We start from the raw sequence: 25,651 nt of genomic DNA on the forward strand, positions 1-25,651 counted from the left end.
GGTTTTTAAGAAGTCTTATGTATTTTGGAACATTTTATTAGTATACTATTGATATTAACTTATTTTTTGTAGCAAGTTGTTAAAGTACATAAAAATTTTTAAACACATAAATATTTGTATTCAGAGTAGTTACATCTTTTATTAATATTTAGCTTGTAAGACATTGTAATAGCTGATTTACTACCATTATTTTAGACTAAATGACTTATTCATAAACACATGATTTTTAATTGTATTTTAGGTGAGATGACATAAAATTGAATACCATGAACTATTTTTTAGTAAATTCATTTAAATAAAAAAGTATTAGTATTCAACGTTATAACCTTAAGGCATGTATGTTTTAGATTAAACCATTAAATTTTGAACTAGTTTTTGTTTACCAAAATTGTAGATCATGATTTCAAAATTTGGGGTTTTTGATTAGAATTTATATAGGCATTGTTTATAATTAACCCTCTAGAGGTAAAAGACAATGACAGACACAGAGAGCTCTTGATTTTTATCAAAAACTTTGGCCATGTGTATTAATTTTAAGAAGTAGTTATTTTTTTGTGAAGATAAAGAGAAACTGATTAAATTTTAGTTATTTAGTAACTGTTTTAGGTAAAACAAGAGTGACCTTTTTGGCTTGAACTAGGTTTTAGTTTAAGTCTGACACATGTATTTAACCAAATTTTTAATATTAGTTTATGTCAAAGAGGTTTGTAATAAGATAGAAGCTAAAATTTTTATATAGAATGAGTGTTAAATATTAACCATTACCAAAGGGCTCAAGATTACAACAATTTTAAAGTCAAGCAGTTTTTACCTTAAACAGTCTATATTTAAAGATTAGGAAAAAACAGGGAAATATAATTTTTTTTTTGCTTATGGAATGGACCTGAACACTTTGTTAAGGTGGATAAAAGGAGAATCCAGTTTTCCTACAGCAGGAAGGCAGCAGAGAAATGCCAGTGATCCCAGCACTGGAGCAAAGGTCCAGGCAGCTGCATTCTGAGACCATTGGCAGCACCCTCACCAGCCAGTTGTAGTGCGTTTGTTGGGGGGGGGGGGAGGCGGTGCTTAAAGGTGGTGTAAGAGGGAGGGGCTCTGGATCACCAACCCAAGCCTGTTTGGCAGGTTTTTTTCCAAAGCCCCAATGGCTAAGCAGTACAAGTTCCAGTGAGATTTAACCATTTGCAGGAATTGAGTGAGCTCCTTATTAGAAATTTTACATCCTACAGATAAAAGGAAAGCCTTAAGTTATTCACAAGGTTGAAGTTGAGCAGAGGAAAGAGTAGTACCCATTTTTAGCTAAACATCATGTAAAAAGGAATGGAGAGTGAAAGATCAGGCTGTAAATAAAAATCCTAATATGGGCAAGCTGCAGGGTATGGCTGCTGATTGTGTTGGGTCTTAGGGTAGTGCTTAGGTAAGAGAGTGTCTTCCCCAGCTGTCACATGGGCCGGTATGCTCAGGCTTGTGGCTCAGAATTGAATTCTCCTACCTAGTGCAAGGGAAAACAGCCCCGGTTGCTAGGAGACCAATCCTTTATGGGTAACCCCAGGATGGGCTTCTAGGTGCTGTATGTGCCTGTTGTCTTCGGAGACTGAAGTCTTCATACAGTGACCTGACTTTATCTTGTGACTGGAGGATCGGCTGTCCCTTTAATCTGGCCCAGTTTATCCTGTTACAGGAGTCTTCTAGAAGGTGGGGAGTCCTTTTGGCTTTCTAAGTGGTCGTCTCATGGCCACCATTGATTTTGCCCAAAGTGAACGAACCTGAGAGAAAGGAATTTAAGAGGGAAGAGAGAGAGAGAGAGAGAGAGAGAGAGAGAGAGAAACACTCATGAAAGAGAAGCACTTTACTTACCTTTCCGTTGCAGACTCTGTGGGGCTATTGTGTATCTGATTTGGAGGTCCTATTCCCTTCACCAGGCTTGAGGAACACGAATGTGTCCCTGGCACCTGTTTTAAGTCCTGTTGCCTGTTTCTGTCCCTGTTCGAACACCAACTCTGGTGGTCGGGAATGTGCCAGCATGTTCCCCGGGACATGCTGAGGGACAAGTTGTCGAGCAAGTTTGCAAGGCAAGACTCTGCTGCTCAGTGAGCAACCCTCTTCCTATTTATTAGCAGTAATGAACAGCCATGATTTATTATGTGACAATGGCGGGAGGAGCAGAGTCCAGGGGCAACAAAGGGTAATCAATTTTATGGGGAACAGGAGGGGGTATGTCGGCCATGTATACAGGAAGGACTTCCCATACAGGTACTTGATGTAATTTCCAAGCAACTCCCAGACCACCTCAGACCACCTCAGACCATAGCCACACAAACGACTACCTAGGCATCCCTGGCTGCCTCGTGACGTGGGCCATTGTCTTAAGGCAGTCATGCAGGAGTGCCTTATCCAATTCTTTTACACACACACAGGTGCATAGAGAGGCCATACACACACAGGTGCAGAGGCCCTTAGTGGTAGAGAGGCCACAGGACAGCCACTCTGGTTTTGGGGTTTCTAGATCCTCCTTGTGGATATGATAGGTCTACTTGCTAGTCTTCCTTAAGCTATTCCTCATTCATCCAATGTTAATGATATTTGTAAATTGATTGAACATATGTCAATAGGAGGGAAAAAGAGAGGCAAGCATTTTAACCATCCTTTTGGGATCCTCTTGTTTAAATGGAGGGGCAGGATTTTTCTAATTCAGGAGATCCCTAGAGTAAGAGGGAGGGTATGACCAATAGCATCTGACAGGTTTTCCTTGGTTAAATCCACCTAATGGAAATTGACATAAAGGAACTGTCCTACCCCATGGTAGCTTCATTGGCCAAATTGGGTGCCCCATCTTGTATGAGAAGTAGAAGTCATTTTAGACCTATCCTGGGTGAGGAAATGAAGCCTGTGGAGCTACTATAGCCTCCACAGGAGGGGTAATTTCCTCTTGAAAGGGGTTTTCTATTGGTGAGTTCAAAGTGAAGTTGCCAAATCTAATTTATGGAGGGCAGCCTAAATATTGTCACTAGCCTCTGCCTTTTAAAAATATAACTTACAGGGGCCTCCCGGATGGCGCAGCGGTTGAGCTCTGGGTTGCGAAGCTGCCCGCGGCCTCTGCGGCGCCGGTTCGATCCCCGGCTGCTCCCCGGCCACCGAGGAGGGTCCCACATGGTGCGCAGACCTCTCCTGCCACCCGCTGCTCCCCTCAGCAGTGTACTTCGGTCCCTCTGCCTGCTCTGCTCCCTGCTCTGGCTCTGGTGAATTCTCTCACCCTCCCGCGCTTCTGACTGTACCCCGTGCATGTATAAATAAATAAATAAATCTTAAAAAAAAAAAAAAAAAAAAAAAGTATACCATTGTTTCTAAAAAAAAAAAAATATATATATATAACTTACAGAGGGGAACCAGACTTCATTCTTTCAGTCTCTCCATGGCCAAATTAACTAGATTTAATCTATAGAGGGCAGCTTCTATGTGTACTTGCAGAGTCTTAGAGGCTGAAGTTTAGAAGGTTTGCTTCCTCTTGAGTCAAAAACAATGTCGTATGAAATGCTTACACATAGCCAAGCAGGCCCCAGAAATACAAATTACATGTTGGAACTGAATTCTAACTATAGGTTGGAACCATCTCCTGTATACCAGGCTTCATCAGATTAGTTACACCAAGGAAATATAAAGAAAAATATGGAAGAAAAGAACTGCCTAAACTGGCTATTAAACCCATGTTTAAATTGAAATGCACAGATAGCTGTACTGAAGTAAAACTAAGCTCTAAAATAGTGACAGAAAGATATCACCTAGTGTTCTGCATTCATAATGTGCTTATGATGACCAAAGTAAGGAAGGATCCATTTAACTAGTCAACCATGAGTGTAAGAACCCCATGATGGTCACCAGGCTGTTCCAGGACAGCCCCAGGAGAAACAGGGTGACTGGGTACAAAAAGCAGACACAAAAGGTGAAATGAAGAGAAAAACATATTTATTTAAAAAGGCATCTCGGCCGCGGCGGCGGCAGCGGCAGCGGCGGCGGTCGTGGCTGCGGCCGGGGGAAGCGAATGGTTTTACCCAGAGGGCCGTGCGCCGCCTTTCTCCGCCGGCCCGGGCGCCGCTCCCCGCTCCTCCCCGGCCATGGCGTTCACGTTCGCGGCCTTCTGCTACATGCTGGCGCTGCTGCTCACCGCCGCGCTCATCTTCTTCACCATCTGGCACATTATAGCATTTGATGAGCTGAAGACTGATTACAAGAATCCTATAGACCAGTGTAATACCCTGAATCCTCTTGTACTTCCAGAGTACCTCATCCATGCTTTCTTCTGTGTCATATTTCTTTGTGCAGCAGAGTGGCTCACACTGGGTCTCAATATGCCCCTCTTGGCATATCATATTTGGAGGTATATGAGTAGACCCGTGATGAGTGGACCAGGACTCTATGACCCTACGACCATCATGAACGCAGATATTCTAGCATATTGTCAGAAGGAAGGATGGTGCAAATTAGCTTTTTATCTTCTAGCATTTTTTTACTACCTATATGGCATGATCTATGTTTTGGTGAGCTCTTAGAACAACACACTGAAGAATTGGTCCAGTTAACTGCATGCAAAACGCCACCAAATGAAGGGATTCTATCCAGCAAGATCCTGTTTCCAAGAATAGCCTATGGAATCTGATCAGTTACTTTAAAAAATGACTCCTTATTTTTTAAATGTTTCCACATTTTTGCTTGTGGAAAGACTGTTTTCATATGTTATACTCAGATAAAGTATTTAAATGGAATTACATATAAATTAATATAAAATGATTACCTCTGATGTTGACAGGTTTGAACTTGCACTCCTTAAGGAACAGCCATAATCCCTTGAATGATTGCATTAATTATTGACTGTCCTTAGTCCATTGGAAGCTTTTCTTTATAGGAACTAGTAGGGCTTATTTTGGTTTTTTGAAATGCCATCTAATTATAAATTAGCTGTAGATATCAGGTGCTTCTGATGAACTGAAAATATATATCTGACCTGTGGGAAACTTCATGGCTTTCCTCTTCTATCATGTAGATGATTATATATGGATACATTTACAAAAATAAGAAAAGTGGGATTTTTTCCCCTTTGACTTGAATATTATCCCTGTATATTGCATGAATGAGAGATTTCCCATATTTCAATCAGAGTAACATACTTGCTTTAATTCTTAAGCATAAGTGAACATGGTATAAAAATATATGCTGAATTGTGAAGAATGCAATTAAAGCTATTTTAAATGTGTTTTAATTTGTAAGACATTACTTATTAAGATATTGGTTATTATACTTATTGTTCTGATCTGGTGGTAAAGGTATTCTTAAGAATTTGCAAGTACTTTAGATTTTCAAAAGTGAGTGAGAGAGAACATTGTATAACCATCCTGCTGTTCCTTTAGTGCAATATAATAAAACTCTGAAATTAAGACTTATTTTCAGTGCATTGTTTTAAAGATTACAAATAGCTATTTCTTAAAGTTGCTTAATCCATAATAAAGACATATTACTGTCAAAAAAAAAATAAAAAGGCATCTCAAGGGGACAGGGAGAGAGAGAGAGAGAGAGAGAACATGCACATGTGGTCAAATACCATTCATCCTGCTAACAAGTGTTTGCAGGGTGCAAGGAAACAAGAAGAAACTGTGAAGGGGAAATGACTCCTTTCCTTCACAGAGGTGTATCTGTATGTCTGTAACAAAGCTAGGCATGGCAATAACCTTTCTAAAACATCAAAGCAAAAACAGATGGAAAGATAGATATCCTCAAATAAGGATTTTTAACTTCTTTGTGTAAAAAAATAAAATGAAAATGAAAAGTTTAGAGTGAACTACAAAAAATCTCAACATTTAAAACATACAATATCTTAGTATCCTTCACATAACACACTAGTTAGAAATCATTTTTTTTAATAAGATGAACACTCCAAGGGAATAAATAGGCAAAGGATATTAACGCACCTCTGGCCTGTACCCCCGTTCTTATATAAATAAATAAATCTTAAAAAAAGTTAATATTACAAAAGGAGAAAAAGTCAGAAAGAAAAGCAAGGACGGAAGAAAGGAATGAAGGGATTGCAATATTTTCTTTAAATAGAAAATAGAAATTAAAATAGCTGAAATGTTTTTGTCTACAAAATTAAAGAGACTGATATAATAGCCACTTCTGAAATAATAGATCTAGACTTCCTAGGTTCAAATCCTGGTTCTACTACTTCTACCTCTTAGTTGTGCATTACTGGGCAAGTAACGTGACCTTTCTGCACCACAGAATTTTTCATCTGTGAATCAAATCAAATTAACATATAAAGTCAAGTGAATTGATATGTCAAACCCTTAACAGTATCCCATTTATAGTGATCACTACATAAACAATAGTATTGTTATTTTAGAGGAAAAAGGCACTTTATACTCCACTGGGACCTAGGTTACTTGATAGGTACAACTTTTTTGAAGGACAATTTGCTAATAAACACCAACAGTTTAATAAAATTTGCAGGGCCTCCCCGGTGGAGCAGAAGGTTGAGCGCCATGCAGTGAAGCTGTCCGCAGCCTCAGCAGTGCGGGTTCGATCCCAGACAGCCTGCAAGAATCCCACATGGTGCCACAGACCTCTCCTGTTGTGCCCGCTGCTCCCCACAGCAGTGTATTTCGTCAGTCTGCCTGTTCTGCTCCTGACTCTGTCTCTGGTTAATCCTCTCACCTCCTGCGTATCTGGCCTGTACCCCAGTTCTTGCATAAGAATAAATCTGAAAATATATAAAATATGCATACAATTTTACTGAGCAATTGCTCTTTTAAAAATTTATCCAGAGGAACTATTTGCTGTTGTTGAGGTCTTGAGTTGATTGAAATAATTAAATGTTGCAATGTTGTATTATCTTCCTGGCAGAAACTAAGTGAAAGCCCATGATTATTTCCCACTCCTTCTAATCAATATGAGAATAAATATTAACACTCAGAACTAGAATTTCCATACATTTATGAATATTTGACTTGAACATTCTTTGTTTATAGGCAAAGTAAATGAAAACTCAAAATTATTGGATGAACACAGAGAGCATATAGCCAGAACAAGAATGGTAGACAATTTAAATATGCATCTCCAGAATAGATGATATAGCTGCCATATGAAATATACCTCTGCTCCATTTTTTTACTATTTCTTATTTTCTTTTATTTCATTGCTAAATGTAGCAAGGACAAGTTTATTTTTGGAGGAGAGGGCTGTTGGAACAACCCATGTTTCCCTCATGTACTTCCTGCCTATAATTACTACCCTGAAGTAAAAGCATATTAGTCCCTTTTTTTCTGGTAAAGTAACTGAACTTCAGAGAAATGAACAAAACTACGGTAATGCACTCATTAACAACCAAGCCAATGTTGAAATGCTGTTTTGTTTTTTCATTTGTTTTTGTTTTCTTGGCTCTAGTCACTATACCACACTACTGTCTCTCTAGTTCTGAGTGTTAATATTTACACTTATATTTATTAGTAGGAGTGGGAAACAATCATGGGCTTTCACTTAGTTTCTGCCAGGAAGATAATACAACATTGCATTTTCATTTTTGTTATATTCCCCATACAATTCCCACCACCCTTATTTTCACCCTAATCTCTCCTCCCCTATCCACCCCCCCCCCCGTAGTGTGCCTCTGGTTTATAGTTGCTTGTTGCTAGTTGATTTTGATTTTTCTTTATTATAATTAGTCTTTTTCCTGGTCCCTTATTTAGGTTTTCAAATTCCTGCTATGAGTGAGAACATCCGGTATTTTTATTTTTATTTTTATTTCTGGCTTATTTTGCTGAGCATGATCCCTTCCAGTTCCATCCATGTTGCTGCAAATGGCATGAGTTTATCTTCTTTGATTGCTGAGTAATATTCCATTGTGTATATATTCCACATATTCTTGATTCAGTCATCTATTTTTGGATATTTGGGTTGTTTCCGAAGCTTAGCTATTATAAATAGTGCTGCTATAAACATAGGGGTGGAATTACTGTTTCTGTGTCATTTGGGTAAATACCTAGGAGTGGAATTGCTGGATAATATGAAAGCTACATCTTTAGCAGGTTAAGGAATCGCCACACAGCAATCCATAGTTGTTGGACTAGTTTGCACTCCCACCAGCAGTGCAGGAGAGTTCCTTTATCTCCACATGCTAGCCAACATTTATCATTGCTAGTTTTTTTTTTTTAATGTGTGCCATTCTCACTGGTGTAAGATGGTATCTCACTGTAGTTTTGATTTGCATTTCCCTGATTACAGGTGATACTGAACGTTTTTTCATATGCCTGTTGGTCATTTGCATTTCCTCTTTAGAGAAGTTCCTTTTTAGCTGTTCTGCCCATTTTTTGACTGGATTATTTACTTTGTTTTTGTTGAGTCTCATCTGCTCTTTGTAGATTTTTGTGATCAGTCCTTTATCATTAGTGTTGTGTGCAAAAATTTTCTCAGAGTCAGTGGGATGTATGTTTGTTTGGTTACTGTCTCTTTTGCTGTACAGAATCTCTTTAACTTGATGTAATCCAAGCTGTTTATCTCTGCCTTAGCTATCACTGCTTTGTTTAAGGAGTTTTTAAATATGTTGCTGAGGTGTATGTCATGTAGTGTTTTGCCTATATTTCCTTCCATATATTTTATAGTTTCAGGTCTTATGTCTAGTTCTTTAATCCATTTTGAGTTGGTTTTTGTGCACTGTGAAGTAGTAGTCAAGATTCTTTCTTTTGCATATAGCAACCCAGTTTTCCCTGCACCATTTATTGAACAAACTTTCTTTGCTCCATTGCATATTCTTTGCTCCTTTGTCAAAGATTAGTTGACCATGTGTGTCTGTCCTTGTTCCAATACAATGCAGTTTTGATTATTATGGCTTTGTAATATAGTTTGAAATCTGAGAGTGTGATGCCTCCATTCCCTTATACGTTTTTTTCAAGAGAGCTATGGCTATTTGGGGTTTTGGTGGCTCCATATGAATTTCATCAATATTTGTTCTATTTTTTTGAAGATTGTCATTGAAATTTTTATTGGAATAGTATGGAAACTGTGAATTGCTTTTGGTAGGATGGCCATTTTGATAATGTTAATTCTTCCAATCCATGAGCATGGTCTTCTTCTATTTCTTTTAACAGTGTTTTATACTATTCTTTGTATAGGTCCTTTATCTCTTTTTTAGGTTTATTCCCAAGTATTTGATTTTTTTGTTTCAATAATAAAAGGGATGATTTTCTTGATTTCTTCTTCTTCAGCTTAATTGTTTGTGTATAGGAAGGCGACTGATTTTTGTGTGTTGATTTTGTATCCTGCCACTTTACTAAAGTGATTGATTAATTGAATTAGTTTTTCTGTGGAGTATTTGGGGTTCTCTATGTGTATTATCATATCATCTGCAAATAGTGATTGTTTGACTTCTTCCTTGCCTATTTGGATTCCTTGTATGTTTTTCTCCTGTCTTATTGCTCTGGCTAGGACTTCCAGTATTATATTGAAAAGCAGTGGTGAGAGTAGATATCCTTGTCTTGTTTCAGATCTTATTGGAAATGCTTTTAGCTTTAAACCATCAAAAATAATATTGGATATGGGCTTGTCATATATGGCCTTTATGATGTTGAGGTATGTTCCTTGTATCCCGAGAATTTCAAGGGTCTTTATCATAAATGAGTGTTGTACTTTGCTGAAAGCCTTCTCAGCATCTATTGATATTGTCACATGTTTTTTATATATCTTTTTGTTGATGTGTTAGATTACATTGATTGATTTTTCAGATGTGGAACCATCCTTGTGTTGCTGGAAAAAACATACTTGGTCACAGTGAATTATCTTATGGTACATTGTTGGATTCTGATAGCTAAAATTTTATTGAGTGTTTTTACATCAGTGTTCATTTGGGAGATTGGCCTGCAGTTTTATTTTTGTGTGTTATCCTTGTTTGGTTTTGGTATTAGTGTAATGTCAGCTTCATAGAACGTGTTTGGTATTATCCCTTCTTTCTCAATTTTTTGAAATAGTTTATGAAGGATAGGCACTAATTCTTTTCTCAGTGCTTGGTAGAATTCATTTGTAAATCCATCTGATGCTTGGCTTTTGTTTTGGGGGAAGGTTTTGATTACCATTTCAATTTCGCTGCCTGCAATTGGTCTGTTTAGGTGTTCTATTTCTTCTTTATCTAGCTTTGGGTGATATTAGAGTTGTAGGAATTCGTCCATGTCTTCTAGATTGTTGTGCTTGTTTGCATATAACTGTTCATAGTAGCTTCTGATTTTCTTTTGGATTTCTGCTGTGTCTGTTGTGATTTATTCTATTTCATTTGTGATCCTATTTTTTGTGCTTTCTCCCTTATTTTCCTTTGTAAGCCTGGCTAGGTGTTTGTCTATTCCATTTATTTTTTTTTTTAAGAACAAACTTTTGGCTTCATTTATCTTTTGGATTGCTTTTTTAGTTTTTATTTCATTCTGCTGTGATTTTTATCATTTCTTCTACTGGTTTTAGGGTTTTTTGTTCTTTTTCTAGTTCTCTGAGGTGTGAGATTAGGTTGTTTCTTGGAGTTCTTTCTTGTTTCTTGATATGAGCCTGTATTGCTATATATTTTCCTCTTATTACTGTTTTTGCTGCATCCCATACATTTTAGAAATTTGTGTCTTCCTTTTCATTCAACTCAAGGTATTTTTTAATTTCTTCTTTGATCTCCTCATTAGTCCAGTGGTCTTCCATTAGTGTGGGTTTCAATTTCCATGAGGTAGGACAGTTCCTTGCCTTCTTTTTATGGTTTATTTCTAGTTTGATGCATTCATGGTCAGAGAACATCGTTGGTATGATTTCAATCTTGGTGAATCTGTTGATGTTTGTCTTGTTTCCAAGTACGTGATCTATTCTGGAGAATGATCTGTGTGTGCTTGAGAAAAATGTGTACTCAGATTTTTTTGGGTTTAGTGTTCTATAGAGGTCTGTTAAGCTCATGAGGTCTAGATCTTTATTTGGAGGTTTAGTGTCTTTACTTATTTTTTGTCTTTTTGATCTATCTATTGTTGATAGTGGTGTTTTGAAGTTTCTTACTACGTATGTGTTTTCTCTGATGTCTGTTTTCAGAGATGATACTAGTTGTCTAATATATTTTGGTGTTCCTTCATTTGGTGAGTATATGTTGTTTTTTTTTTTATAGAGGCATGCTTTATTTATTTATTTGTTTGTTTGTTTTTGTTTATACATACACTGGATATAGTCAGAAGCACGGGAGGGTGAGAGAATTCACCAGAGCCAGAGCGGGGAGCAGAGCAGGCAGAAGGACTGAAGTACACTGCTGAGGGGAGCAGAGCAGTGGGCGGCAGGAGAGGTCTGTGCACCATGTGGGACCTTCCTCCGGTGGCCGGGGAGCAGCCGGGGATCGAACCGGCGCCGCAGAGGCCGCAGGCAACTTTGCAACCCAGCGCTCAACCGCTGTGCCACCAGGGAGGCCCTGGTGAGTATATGTTAATGAGTGTTATTTCTTCTTGAAGTATTGTCCCCTGGATCATAATGTAGTGACCATCTGGGTATCTTTTTACCTTTTTGAATTTGAAAACAGTTTTATCTGATATAAGTATAGCTATTCCTACCTTCTTTTTTGGTTCATTTGTTTGTAGGATTGTTTTCCATCCTTTTACTTTCAGTCTATTTTTATCTTTTTTAGTTAAATGTGTTTCCTGGAGACAGCAAAAGGTTGGGTTTTGTTTCTTAATCCAGCCTGCAACTCTGTGTCTTTTTATTGAAGTATTTAATTCATTTACATTTAGAGTTAAGATTAATATGTTAGTGTCTCTATTTGCCATTTTGTTTGTCTTTTCTCTGGTTTTATTTATATATATATATATTTTTTTCTTGTTTCGTTCTTATTAATCCCTCTGTTGCTTAAGGCTCTCGGACTCCTTGCAGTATTTTTTGGAGTGGGGGTTTAGTCGCAATGACATTCCGGATTTTGCTTGTCTAACAAGGTCCTTATTCCTTCCTCATAGAGGAAAATAAGCTTTGCAAGGTAGAATATTCTTGGGTTGGCATTTGTTGTCTTGGAGTTTGTTTACTATGTCCCTCCACTCTCTCCTTGCCCATACTGTTTCTTTGGAGAAGTCTGATATCAGCCTGATTGGTTTTCCTTTGTATGTTATCTGTTTCTTCCCTCTTGTCAGCTTCATTTTTTTTTTTTTGCCTGTCTTAGATTCTTGGGAGATTTGCTATTATGTGTCTTGCTGTATTTTTCCTTTCATCATGGAAGTTTGGTGTTCTTGCTTCTTGTATGTCTATTTTTAGTTCCTCGTTCTTGTTTGGGAAGTTCTCTTCAATTATTTCCTCAAATATTTTCTCTGTTCCTATGTCTCTCTCCTCTCCTTCTGGGATTCCTATAACTCTTTCCTCTATTTCCTTTCCTCATAGAGTCAGATAGTTCCCAAAAGTCTTTCTTCATTCCTTTTCCTTCATAATTCTCTTTCCTTTTCTGTTTTGGTTCTTTTTATTTCTGTGTCTTCGAGAGTACTTATTTGTTCTTCCATTTCATCAATTCAGCTTTCACTGCTTTTCCTAGAGTTCTTTAGCTCCTCCATTAATCCTTTGACCTCCTGCATTTCTTTCACTTCCCTCTTTAGGGACTCAATTTCATTCTTTTGATCGTTGATTATTTTCCCCTTATCATTGTTTTCCTTTATGACATTTTTTTTAGTTTTTCAATCATGGCAATTTTAAAATCTCTATCTGGAATGCTCAGAACTTCTTCCAAGTCACTATTGTTGCATTCTGGTGGGTGATTGTCTTTTTTGTGGTGTGTCTTTTCCTTGAGGACTTGCTTGGTTGCTTATAGTTTTTCTTCTCCCTGCTGCTTGTTTTCTAATTTGTCCTATGCGTTGGGACATTGTGTCGCTGGTACTGGCTGGCATCTTTTTGGTGTGCTCTTTCTGGGATGCCTGACACTGGTGGTCCTATAGAGTCAAAAACTGTTATGCCAGAAGTCCAGTAGGGCATTGGTACTATGAATATGTTAGTGGTCACTGTCACAGAAAATCTCCTCCTTCTGTATTTGTTTAATTCCGGAGGTGGGTCTTGTGGTCCCACAGATTCCCCTGTCCATGGCTGGATCACCCACTGGGCTCCAAATTGCTGGATACTCCTCTGAGCTCCAACTGGCGGCCAGGGGGCTTTTCAGCTCACCTTGTGGGGTGTGAGGGCTTGTGGGGGCTTTTGGGGGGCTTGTGGGGGCTTTTCAGCTCACCTCTGTCTGTGTAGGCAGCCCTTTCCCAGTTCCATGCAGTCTAGGTGGGTTCTGAACTCAAATTTACTTGTTCTAAAATGGCAAGTCAGGAGGGCACTTCCCTGCACCCATGGTTTGCCCCAGTGGTGGCTGTATCCCCCTCTGGGCTCCGACTGGCAGCTAGATGCCAGATGGGAACTGGCTTGTGTGGGCTTTTCAGCTCACCTCTGGCTGTGGGGGCAGCCCTTTCCCAGTTCCATGCAGTCTAGGTGGGTTCCAGATGCAAAGATACCTGTTCTAAAATGGCAAGTCAGGAGGGCACTTTCCTGTACCTGTGCTCTGGCAGCCAGATGGGGCCTGGCTTGTGGGGGCTTTTCAGCTCACTTCTGGCTTCGGGGACAGCCCTTTCCCTGTTCCACACAGTCTAGGTGGGTTCTGGACACAGAGGTACCTGTTCTAAAATGGCAAGTCAGAAGGGCACTTCCCTGAGTCTGAGGTCTCACAATGACAGCTTTTATCTTGACTTCGATTTTGCTCCATTCATCCCAGACTTCCCTGGCCCTTTCTGCCCCTTTCTTATAGGTCCCCACCAGAAGATGCCTTAGTCATTTTTTTTTAAACTGCTGATGATTTTTTTTTTTTATGTTAACATCATACTTTTTTAAAAAAATATTATTTTTTTAAATTTTATATATTTTTTACATCATTTTTCATTTTTGTACAATGTATACATTTTCATCTTGGTTATAGTCCCCATACAATTCCCACCCCCCTTGTTTTGATACTACTCCCTGTTTCCCCACTGTAGTGTGTCTCTGGTTTAGAGTTGCTTTTTGCTTTTGCTTTTTATTTTATTATAATAAGTCTTTTTCCTGGGCCTCCTATGGTGGCGCAGTGGTTGAGCGCTGGGTTGCGAGGCTACCCGCAGCCTCTGCAGCGCCAGTTCGATCAACGGCCACTGGTGAGGGTCCCACAAAAAAGAGTCTTTTTCCTGATCCCTAATTTAGGTTTTCTAAATTCCCAAACTGGTTTATTTTTTAAATGAATTTTTATGTGGCGTTCTTAGGATTCTTTATATATATTATCATATCATCTTCTAATAGTGATCATTTTACTTCTTTCCCTATTTGAATTCCTTGTATGTCTTTCTCTTGCCTAATTGCTCTAGGTAAGGCCCCCGGTATGAGACTGAAAACCAATGGTGAGAGTGGACATCCTTGTCTTGTTCCAGATCTCAAAGGAAAGGCTTTTAATTTCTCACCATTAAGAATGATGTTGAGGTGCCTTTGACTTGTGGTAAGCTTTTAGTCCTCCACGGTGCTGTTTTGGGCCAGCCCTGTTTGTCTAAGCATTTATCCACAATTTGATGAGTAAATTTGGGTGTTTTTTGTGAAAAGTATTTTATCTATTTTTCCCTTCTCTTTATTGCACACTGATTATATTAAAGTTGCTGTCCATTGAAGGTCTTACACAGTACAGTATGTTTTATCTTGATGGTAGAACCTATCTAGAGCAGGTAGTTTTAAGGGATGTCCTGGGGTGTCCCTTACCCTTCCCAGTAACAGCATATGTTCTTATTTGCCAGTTTCTAGTTCTACTTCATTCATTATCTTTTATATTGGTCCCATAGGTACTGGATTTTGATGCTGTTTGGAGGAGTTCAAGCTTTTTCAAAAGAGTAGAAACACTAAAGCTCTGAGGTAAATTGGAAAACACCAAGGACACAGTTGTGTCACTTTATTAGATGTTGGATTATTCACCCTAGAGGGAATATAAGGAATATAAATATATCTGCATTTTGATACTTTCTGATGATGATGATGATGATGATGATGATATTATCACTAATCTATTTCCACTTATTTATCTTTCCATGCCTTTTACCATCAGAGTTATATGATCTTGAGGGACTTCCAACTGAAAACTGGAACTTGGGAAGGGATTTTAGATGAGGGTGAAAGTCAATCTCATTGTACTGGGTAGAATAAAATTTTATAGTATAAAGTATTGTGTAAATTCATGTTATGGATGCCTTTCAAAACATTTAGAAATATTTAATACTTTGTAAACTTTGGAAATAAATAGAAGGTAAATGAAAAGGAAAATGAAAAGTAGGAAACAATTAAAAATGTGGAGGACTGGACAAGAAGAAGAAAAGCAAGGGAGCAGGTATTGCATCAAAATATAGAAATAATTAATTTGAATTACATTCAGAACAAAAAATAGATTTGAATGATAAAGTTTTCACTTAGTGTCTCCAATTACATGCAGTCATCTTGTAATAGCTACTAGGAGCAAGGGGTATAACTCAGTAGTCAGGTAAAGCTATATAACACAGAGAACAGGAAGACTTACAAAGAGGTTGCTTGTTTCTCTGACTTAGGTTTGCACCCAGGGACTTGGGGGAACTTGGAGGAGATTTGTGGAAGAGATACATGTAAAGGCATTTGGACGAAACTCATGACTGAGAGACACGTTGAGAGGTTGCCCTTGGCAGAGAAAATGGCAGCCATTATCTTGATTTGTACATTTTCCTAGACTTGCCTGACCCCTATAATGCATTTGTTGCTATTTCTCTAATAGAAGTTGCCTTAGACTTGTGGGAAACTTTCAGGCCTCAGCATTCCTGCTTCTGGCAAACCCTGTTTGACTGGATATTTGTCCACAAAAGGTTTGGTAATTGCTGGGTGGAGGGGGGATGTTATTGGAAACTAATCTATAAAATATTTTTCACATGGAGAGTCTACTTTGCCTTTATGTGCATGAATGGCTGGATCCCTTTAGAGCATGCAAGTTTGGGGGTCCCTAGGTACTCCTTGGTCACATGCTAACATTAAAAGAAGTTGAACCTAACATTTTAGAGGTCTTAATATCCTTAAGGATAGGATGTTGGTCATAAGGAATATTGCAGGCCACGTTGGGCGCCAAACTGTTGTAGAGCAACCCCGATACAAAACGGGGTGCCTGACTGTGGGTCCTCACCCGCGTGCTTAAAAGGACTTATCAATGCTCTACTGCAGGCACATGTAAAAGGTTAATAAAAAGTTTATTTACAAGGAAAGGGGAAATAAGGAAATGTACAACTCTGGGAGAAAAGTGGGAGACAAAGTTTTAAATGAGTCCTACCCAATCCGCCGATCAGAAATCCCAAAATGGCGCTCTCAGAGTTGGCCGCCATCCAGGAGCGGTGAAGCCAGGAGGCGAGCAATCACCAGCCAGAGACCCCAAGGCCCACGTGTTTGGTTTTTATATCCAACCTGGCTGCCCAACTCCACCCTCAGGTCCCAGCCACCCTCCCTTTGGTGGTGATGGGATTTGTCTTTCCCAATGTCTTGATGGCTTTAGTCTGGAGTGGGGGTGGGGTCCACAAAGCCTGTATGGGATTAACTCAGGACATCATTTCCCCCTAACAGGACCATCACAACTACATAAAAATAAATGATTACATAAAACAGGTTAGTTTCTAGGACAGTTCTGTGAAGCCTATTTAATTTACAGTATGGCTAAGACTTGAAGTTAACTATGTACAGTCAAATGGTAATGTATCATTGTTGCACACTGAAAGGGTTTGCGCGGTAGAGAGAAGGAGAGCCAGGCCAAGTTTCTCACAGGCAGGAAATTTATTGTGCTCCTGAGTGAGGTTCACTGACCCCCATGTGGGTGGGAGAAGTCACGCCCATTGTGAGGGGAGATGTCCTTTTATAGGGTGAAGAAAGGTTAGGCGGGAAGCTGGGTATGTGGAACCGAAGTTTTTTTTTGGTGGTTTCTGGTTGATCGCTATCAGGTCCTATTTGTGTCAGGTAGATGCCTCTGGTTCCAGGAGCTAAGGCAAAGGTGGAATTCCCTCTGAGGTTTCAAGGCCCCTCCTTATGCCCACGGCCTGAGGCCCTCACCAGGCCCCCTGCACCAACCTTATTTTCCAACCTCTTTGGTATAGGACAAAGGGCGAAGTATTCTTTCTGGCTACTTCCTGCTGACAAAGGGGACGGCATGGGAGGGAGGTCAAGGAATGTGGTCAGCCATGGGGCCGTTGGTGGGCAGGAACAAGAAGCTATCGAATCAGGCAAAAGGAGTGCCATATGCTCTTTTGTTGGATTTTTAGGTTCTTTGCTAGATCTGATAGCTTTTTTATGTTCTGTTTGACTATCATTTCTGTGTCTGCGGCTATGTGCCAAGGGTTGAAAGAGATATCAATGGCCTGGAGCATCTTGAGGATGGACAGAATGAAAATCCAAAAATTGTGTCCTGTACCTTGCCAGTGGCTGTGTTGACTTGGAATTGTTAGGCATAGATAGAAGAATGGGAAGTGGCTTTTAGAGATGGGATTATCAGAAACAGAAGAAAGAGAGTCAGAGGGCCTCTACTCTGTAGGCTGAGTGGAACCTGGACCAGGGGCCGCAGTGATACGTACCTGAGTTGGGCCCAAGTGCTCGCATACATACTGCTTGTCAACACGGAATTGTTTGACCCTGGACAGGTGATGCCAGGATGTGTCGCCTAAGACCTTGACAGCCATTGTTGTAGTCAGGATGATCTTGTGTAGAACTGTCCACTTTGGTTGGAGTGGTTTTGGAGAAATGGCTTTTAGAAGAACCTGGTCTCCAGGGTTCAGTGGGTTGACAGGCGCTTCAGGTGACATAGGCACAGGTTGCAGCAGATAGCGATCTGCATGTTCTTGGAGTAGCTGTCTGAGCAAAGAGAAGTATGGAAGATTTCCAGACAATGGTGTAGGTTGGACTGGGAGTTCATGGTTAGTAAGAAAAGGTCTGCCATATATCAGTTCAAAGGGGCTCAGAAACAAGGGGCCACGGTGGGTGGCTCGGATATGCATTAAAGCCAGTGGGAGCAGCTCTACCCAGGATTTATGCAACTCAGTGGAGAGTTTGTGTAGTTGGTCTTTGATAAGACCGTTTACCCGCTCTTCCTTACCAGAAGATTGTGGCCGGTAGGGAATGTGTAGTTTCCAGGTGATGCCCAGGGAGGAGGATACCTGTTGAGTAATCTTGAAATAAAGGCAGGTCCGTTGTCTGACTGGATAGTGTTGGGGAGACCAAAGCGTGGAATGATGTGGTTAATTAGGGCTTCAGTTACCACCTGTGCCATTTCTCTAGTGGTAGGAAAGGCTTCTACCCACCTGTTGATGGTGTCTATCTGTTGATGGTGTCTACCATAGTAAGAAGAGGGTGTTATCTGCATTAGGGAGTGGAACATCCATGAGGCCTAAAAGGATTGAGAGTTGAGGATTGGGAGAGGGAGATGAGATGGTTTTTGACAAAGAGTGTGGAAATCTAACACAAAAGAGGGTGTTAGATGGGAGAGAGCCCAGTTAGTGAGCCATGGAGCCGATGTGGAGAACTAACATTTACAAGTTGGCCCAGTGTGAGTTTTAGGGCCTGTCTAGTGAGGAGAGCAGCTGCTGCAAGTGTGCGCAGGCAGGGCTGCCATCCTCTTACTGTGGGATCCATTTGTTTGGAGAGATAAGCAACTGGTTGCTGGGCTGGCCTGGTGGGTTGGACCAGAACCCCTAGGGCAATGCCCTGTCGCTCATCTGTAAATAATAGGAATGGCTTTTCCAGGTCTGGGAGAGCTAAGGCTCATCTCAGAGATCTTTGCCTGGATAAAGTGGAAAAAACAGTGTGCAAAAAGAAAGAAAAGCATGATCATTATCACCACGCCTACTAGGGGCAGGATCCATGTCAGTAAGGGAGAGCTGGCCCCAGCTTCAGCTGACAAAGAGTCGTTCAGAGGGGTTTTGCTGGTCAGATGAGCAAGTCCATGAATGTGTTGTAAGAGTTTGAGACACCTGAGCACACACGATTTCTCACCAAAATCTCTCTCTCAGATCTTCAACACGTTCTTTTGCTTTCTTTTTTTCTAATACCATTTCATTTTACCCATCTTACTTTAAATTATCTTAAGGACTATAGCTGTTATACTATCACCTCTTTAGACTAGACAATTTATACAAACACATCCTTCAATTTTTGTTGAGATGACATTAAATTTTAGTTCCCTTACAAAAAGGAGCAAAAAGTAGATCTGAAAGTTAAGTTTACTTCAATAAGGAGCAAAATGTAAACCTGAAAGAAAGTTCAGTAAATGATTAACAAATTTTATTTTACTAAACTTAGCAAAACCTTAGTTTTATAAGGAATTTAGCCACCATCTAGATAATGATGAAAAGAACAAATTTAAGACAGATACCAATTGTAGCTTTTTGTTCCTATACCCAGTGATTTAATTGGCAGAGAATGGTGCCTAAAGCCTGCAACTGTCCGACGATATTAGTTTCCAATTTGGCTAAGGTCACCCTGTGGGATTTGAATTAGGGGAGGTGGTGGGGTGGATGGCTGTCTGTAGAGGATTTTTAAAAGGGGAAATTCCAGCTGGACTGACACTGTGTAAGAATCCCAAGCTGCAAGTTTCCAGGTGACACTGGATACCTAGGTATGCTTGCCGTGGGACTGATATTGATCATAGCCTAGGGCTTATTGTAATAGGAAGGTGTGTGGATTTTCCAGCTGAGCAGGTCCGTGCTGGAGTAGGACTGGTCTGTGAATAACCTGTGTCCACCTCGGAGAGTCCCATTTGGATTGTAATATACTGGTCCCCGAATCTCTCTTAAGGGGAGCCGGAGAGCCTATCTGCTCCAGACTGGCTGAGGAGGATACAAGGGGGGCCTCCAGAGTGCCCAGGCATATGGTGGTGGTTGCTCCTTATCATCAGTGGATGAAAAAACAGGTTCCTCAAGTTTTTGTGGGGTCAGGGGTTTGTCTTTGAAATAACTTGTGTTCTGATTTAAGAGGTTACAGCCAAGGTTATAAAACAGAAGGAGGTTATACTGCAACTTCTAGCCAAGGTGGCTGGGAAAGGACTATAGTAAGCTAGGAGGCTATATATAGAAATTGGTCTGGGTGACCTGGGTTGCCCATGACCACTCTGTAGGTGGTGGTGAGTGACCACAATCAGGGTAGAAGTATCCCAGACCACAGGGTCAACAGTGGAAGGAGTCAGCAGGTAGTCCTGAGAAGGATTGGGAGATGATTGGAGCAGTGGGAGGATGAGAGCAGCACTAAGGTCTTGGAACCATGTCAGAGTAGCCCTGAGTTTAATTAGGAGGTCGTGACCCCAGAGTGGTGTGGGGCAAGAACATGACTAGGAAGGAATGAACTAAAGGCTTGTTGTCCATTTGGCAAGAGATGGGGCCAGCAGCTTGAGGTTGAGAGGGTTGGCCGTCAACTCCCATAACCGAGATCTGAGAAGGGTAAATCTGATTCAGGTAAGAGGGAGGACAGAGAAGGTAGTCCCCGTGTTGACCAAAAAGGAAATGGACTTACCTGCTACCTTGACCGTTACCTTGGGCTCCTCGAAGTTTATCGGGGTTGAAGAGACCGGGCCTCTTCAGTCCTCAGCCGCCAAAACCAAGACTGCTTGTGGCAAGGACACAGGGGTGGGAGGGTCTGGTCCACTATGGCTAGGCGCAGAAGGACAGTCACTTTCTCCAGTTTCCCTGGTTGCCACAGATGGGACATGGTCCCAGCGGGGGGCGAGGGTTAGGGCAATGATTGGACCAGTGACCTTCCTGGCCACACTTGAAGCAGGGTCCTGGCAGCAGTCGATTGGAACCCACTGTTGTCCTCTGTCAAGCAGTAGGTGCTGCAGTCATTGGAGGAGCAGTGCATGACAGCCTCAAGGCATCTACTAGGGCCTGAGCTTGAAGCTCAGCCTTCTGGCAACTGTGGGTCGCTCTATCCTGTCCTGTTCCTCCCAGTTGTTATATACTTTAAAGGCCATATTCAGCAGATCCTGGATAGGGGGTTGAGGACCGTCCTCAGCCTTTATTTTATTTTATTTTTTTTAGTTTTTTTTTCTGATGTCAGGGGCTGATTGGAAGATATGAAATGGGTAGCCAGGATTGTGGCCCCTCCAGGAGAGTCAGGATCTAACCTAGTGTATTGTTGGAGGGCATCAGTAAGGCAGCTAAGGAAAGAGGCCGGATTTTTGAGGGGAACTGGGTGATCTCTCGCAGTTTGTCAAAATCAACTGCTTTATGGGCTGCTGCTTGGAGACTGGCTAAAAGTCAGGTGATGAAGCAGTTTCAGTGAGCCCTGCCCCAGCGACTTGCATCACTGTCAATTTGGTATTCCCAGCCAGGCTCCTGGCTAGGAACTGCTTCAGGGCCTGGGGCATGGTTGTGTCAGTTAAGTGGACCTGATCTGCATGGTCTTGAGCAGACCGAAAAACACATTCCCTTTTATTAGGGTTCAGGGTGGAAGAGAGGATAACCTGTAAATCATGACACTTAAGGTCATAGGCTTGGGTAAGATAATGAAATTCTTTAGTATAGGTGATGGGATTATTAGTGAAAGAACTGAGGCATTTTTCAATCTGAGAGAGATCACACAGACAGAAAGGAATGTGGACTCTTAACTACTCCCTCAGTCCCTGCCACTTCCCTAAGGGTACAGAGAAGAGGATGATCATGAGAGTGGGTGTGGTGGCTAGGAGGTGAAAGGGCGGGGCTGGATTGGGTAGCTGAAGGAGGTAAAGAAAGAGAATCTAGAGGATCAGAGAATGCTGAAGAGAGGTCCAGAGAGGGTGAAGAGTGAGAGGTCTCGAGACTTGGGAAGTATGGCAGGTTTTCAGGAGGGAGGGACGGGAGTGCAAGAGAAAGAAAGCCTGGTCATAAGGGATCTCTGACCATTTTCCATTGCAGTAACAGAAATTGTTTAGGTCTGTAAGGACTGTGAAATTGAAAGTGTCATGTTCTGGCCAGTGAGAGCCATTATCCAGTTGGTATTGAGGCCATGCAGTGTTGCAATAAAAAAATAAGGTGCTGAGGGTGTATATCTGGCCTTAGTCCCAGTGGACTGAGGTTTGAGAGAAGGCATCCCAGTGGAGTAGCTGGATCAGGCTTAGAATTGGCAGACCCCATGGCTAACCCGGCTCCTTTTCCCAACCAACAGGGGGTACAGTGTCAGGAATGCAGCATCCCACGAACCTGACCTGGACTACAGGGGGCACAGACCGGGATCATAGCGTCCCATGATTTGGTTCTGGCCTACAGGACAGGGGACAAACAAACGATGGGGATGTCTCCACCTCTTGGTTGTTGCCGAACTGGGCATTTAGTCTGGGCAGGCATCCCCAAATCCAGGTCTACGTGTAACAGGGGGTCGGCTGACATGGGCCTATGGTTTACTGGACAGCCGACCAAAACAGGGTCAGGTGAGGAGCCGGATAGCCAGAGGGGAGGGACTCCTAGAAAGGAGGGTCAGGCAGGTGACTTACCCCAAAAATGAAGGGCAGTGATGGATGTGAGGCATCTGCAATGGAGAGGAGAGGTCCCAGAGACTGGAAGGTGGCCACGGTGCCAGGGGACACAGCCTTTCTGGGTTTCAGCACCAAGATGAAAGGATTGGCATGGTAAAGAGGAGAGCCAGGCCAAATTTCTCACAGGCAGGAAATTTATTGCACTCCGGGGCAAGGTTTGCCGACCCGTACAGGGGTGGGAGAAGTTGCGCCCGTTGTGTGGGGAGATGTCCTTTTATAGGGTGAGGAAAGGTTTGGTGGGAAACTGGGTATGCGGAACCGAAGTTTTCTTTGGTGGTTTCTGGTTGATCGTTATCATGTCCTGTTTGTGTCAGGTGGAGGCCTCTGGTTCCAGGAGCTGAAGCAAAGGTGGAATTCCCTCTGCGGTTTCAAGGCCCCTCTTTGTGCCCATGGCCTGGGGCCCTCACCAGGCCACCTGCACCAACCTTACACACACATTGTATGTAAAAACTGATTCTGACATGTAAATCAGACTACCAATAGAAATAAGCATGACAGCAGTGGGAGGATATACTGCCTCCACATGTATTTGCAAGTGGATTCCCAAGATGCCATTATCAGCAGAAAAAATCATAAAAAAGATAATGAAAGTTAGGATTTGATCCCAGGAAGTAGTCCAACTTATTTACTCTATTGGAACTGTTCTGACAATCACAAATTTGAGTATAATTTATATAAATAAAAACAGTGAATTAACACCCAAATGTAATTATTCTTGAGTTCTCCTGTCCCACAAAAGTTATGCTTCTGGTTTTCTATAAGCTTATATCTTTGATTGTCAAATTTATCTTGACTTAAAAATATGTTAATGTTATCTATGTACAGAGGAGGGCAAATGCTGAGGTTTAATCACTTCCCTGATTTCTAAAGAATGCAATGTGGAGATGCAAAGACTGGATACCCATTGTTTGAATTTGTTTTATCTAATTCCTGAGTTATTAGTGGTTCTTGAAAAATAGGTCTTCCCACAAGCAGCAGATTCCTGCATAGTCTGCTTCACTATAAGCAGAGTAGAGTTTGTTCTGACTTTGAATTTTTACAGAAGATTTTGCTCTCTTACTTGATGGATCAGGGAGGGGGGAAGGTCCCAGAATGTTTACAATATGCTTGTTAATGGGAAAATGTCTAAAAATTGTCACTGGGTCAGAACTTTTTTACTGATTCTATATTCAGTCACCTGCCACCACAAAAGAGCTTTTGGTGAAGCAAAGAACAAAACAAAATTATTTATTTTATTTATTTTTAAAAATATTTATTTATTTATGCATACAAGAGCTGGGGTACAGGCCAGAGGTGCAGGGGGTGAGATGATTTACCAGAGACAGAGTGGGGAGCAGAACAGGTGGATGTACCGAAAGACACTGCTGAGGGGAGCAGTGGGCGAGACAGGAGAGCTCTGCTGCACCATGTGGGTTAGCTCCCTGGCCGGCTGGGGATCAAACTGTGGATTGCTTCATAGTGCTGTAACTTAACCCCTTGCACCACAAGGGAGGCCCCAAAATCATTTATTTTAAACAACAGAATAGAGGGAGAAGGAGAACTAGTAGGGTACATGTAGGGAGTGGAAGAAGGTCCAGTTACTGACCAGTGGAGCAAGGTTGAATTGCAGCTACAGGAATGTGGCAAGATTTGCTGTCTCTGGAATGTGCACCTGCATCACACCAGGGCAAAGTCTGCAACACACTAGGGTGGCAGGGTGCAGGAGATGTCTGCTACTGCTGATGTGAGAGTGAGCATCCTGGGGAGGGTGGAGTCCTGCTACCCAGTTGGCTGGTCAAGCAACTGCCTTACCCAGTAGCTCTGATGAAAAAGAGCAAGCCCACAGGCCTTGATCCCTTTTAGAGGGCCCCACAGAAAATGATTTCTCGGTTCCTCTCACTTCCCAAAGAAAGCCCACTCACTAAAGCATCAAGGCCAGAGTTTCAGGCCAGGGCACTGCCACAGCTGTGGTGGTGTTGCAGAAATAAATTCTAGCCTTTTACCCAGGCAGGGGAAGAAAAATCAGTACTTCAGGAATGGTGAGGTTAGGAGAAGCTTTATTACTGACTTTATTACTTTATTACTTTATTACGGGTCTACTTAAGGGTAGACCCCTAAGGTCTGAGAACCTGTCTAGAGACAAAGGGTTTCTTTTATACACAACCATCTTACATTGATAACATTGGTTAGCAAGCACAACTATTTACTGTAAAACTCCTAGACAAAGGGGGAATGATGCAGACATTTGGGGATGGCCTTTGAGAGATAGACCAGCTTGGCCAGATGTCTGACCTTGTTAAAATATAACTTCGTTTAGATAAGCTAAAAGTTAGATGGAAAGCTCTCTAAGGAAAGATTTATTAAGTAAGCGAACTTGTTATTACAATTGCATGGATTATTTACTGCACCAGGTCTACAACCCTTTAACAGGGAGCTGGAAAGATTTATTTGCTTAGCAGATCCCTTTCAGTGGTGTTCTGACATCAGGTTCACAGTTCAACCTATCATCTGTACCAGGCTTCTAAACATTTTCACACCCTTATTTTTTAAGATTTATTTATTTATACATATAGGAACTGGGGTACAGGCTAAGGTTGTGGGGGGTGAGAGGATTCACCAGAGACAGAGACAGAGTGGGGAACAGAACAGGCAGACTGACTGAAATACACAGCTTAGGAAAGCAGCGGGGGAGTCAGCAGAGGTCTGCTGCACCATGTGGGTAGATCCCTGGCTGTGGTTCACTGCAGAGGCTGCGGCTAGCTTCATGGATTGCGTCTTAACCTCTTGTGCCACTAGGGAGGCCCCACAATTCTTTTTTAAAATTGATCTGCCAGGATGGAAAAGACAAAATAAAATTAAATTAAAATTAAATAATGTGCCAAAATATATCACTGAGGTCAAGGTATAGCTTTTTGAAATTGAACTTTTGCCATTTTATAAATCAAAAGCTGACTCTCACATATATGGCTTGCCTCTGTCTGTAAAATCCTTGAGTCAACAAAGGGACAATTTGAAATATTATTAGTATCCAGGTTGAGAAACCAAACAATGTGATAACTAGGTAATAAATCATTTTGCAGTTCTATGATCTTCGATTCTTTGCCTTAGACAAAATTAAAGGACGTCTGATTA

General features: G+C 41.3%; 2 protein-coding genes across 2 annotated transcripts in view; one reads left to right on the forward strand and one right to left on the reverse strand.

Moving 5' to 3' along the window:
- Nucleotides 1-4,045: 4,045 nt before the first annotated feature.
- Nucleotides 4,046-4,883, forward strand: LOC119246124 (protein cornichon homolog 1-like). The gene has a single exon (XM_037512335.2). It carries the CDS (start codon nucleotides 4,110-4,112, stop codon nucleotides 4,542-4,544), a length of 435 nt encoding a protein of 144 aa, XP_037368232.1. The 5' UTR covers nucleotides 4,046-4,109; the 3' UTR covers nucleotides 4,545-4,883.
- Nucleotides 4,884-15,950: 11,067 nt separating this feature from the next.
- Nucleotides 15,951-25,651, reverse strand: part of KLF8 (KLF transcription factor 8) — a 202,358-nt gene continuing 192,657 nt past the window's right edge. Inside the window, exons 5-8 of the mRNA XM_054695896.1 lie at nucleotides 20,545-20,614; nucleotides 18,198-18,371; nucleotides 17,619-17,895; nucleotides 15,951-16,034 (exon numbers count right to left, since the gene is read on the reverse strand). Coding sequence (XP_054551871.1) covers nucleotides 15,951-16,034; nucleotides 17,619-17,895; nucleotides 18,198-18,371; nucleotides 20,545-20,614 — 605 coding nt within the window. The remainder of the gene's footprint in view (nucleotides 16,035-17,618; nucleotides 17,896-18,197; nucleotides 18,372-20,544; nucleotides 20,615-25,651) is intronic.

The sequence above is a fragment of the Talpa occidentalis genome, unplaced genomic scaffold (genome assembly GCF_014898055.3).
Source record: "Talpa occidentalis isolate TD23 unplaced genomic scaffold, MPIMG_talOcc4v2.1 talOcc4.15, whole genome shotgun sequence".
Taxonomy (NCBI): domain Eukaryota; kingdom Metazoa; phylum Chordata; class Mammalia; order Eulipotyphla; family Talpidae; genus Talpa; species Talpa occidentalis.

Coding starts and splice junctions, on each gene's coding strand:
- LOC119246124 (XM_037512335.2), top strand. CDS start 4,110: ATGGCGTTCACGTTCGCGGCCTTCTGCTACATGCTGGCGCTGCTGCTC.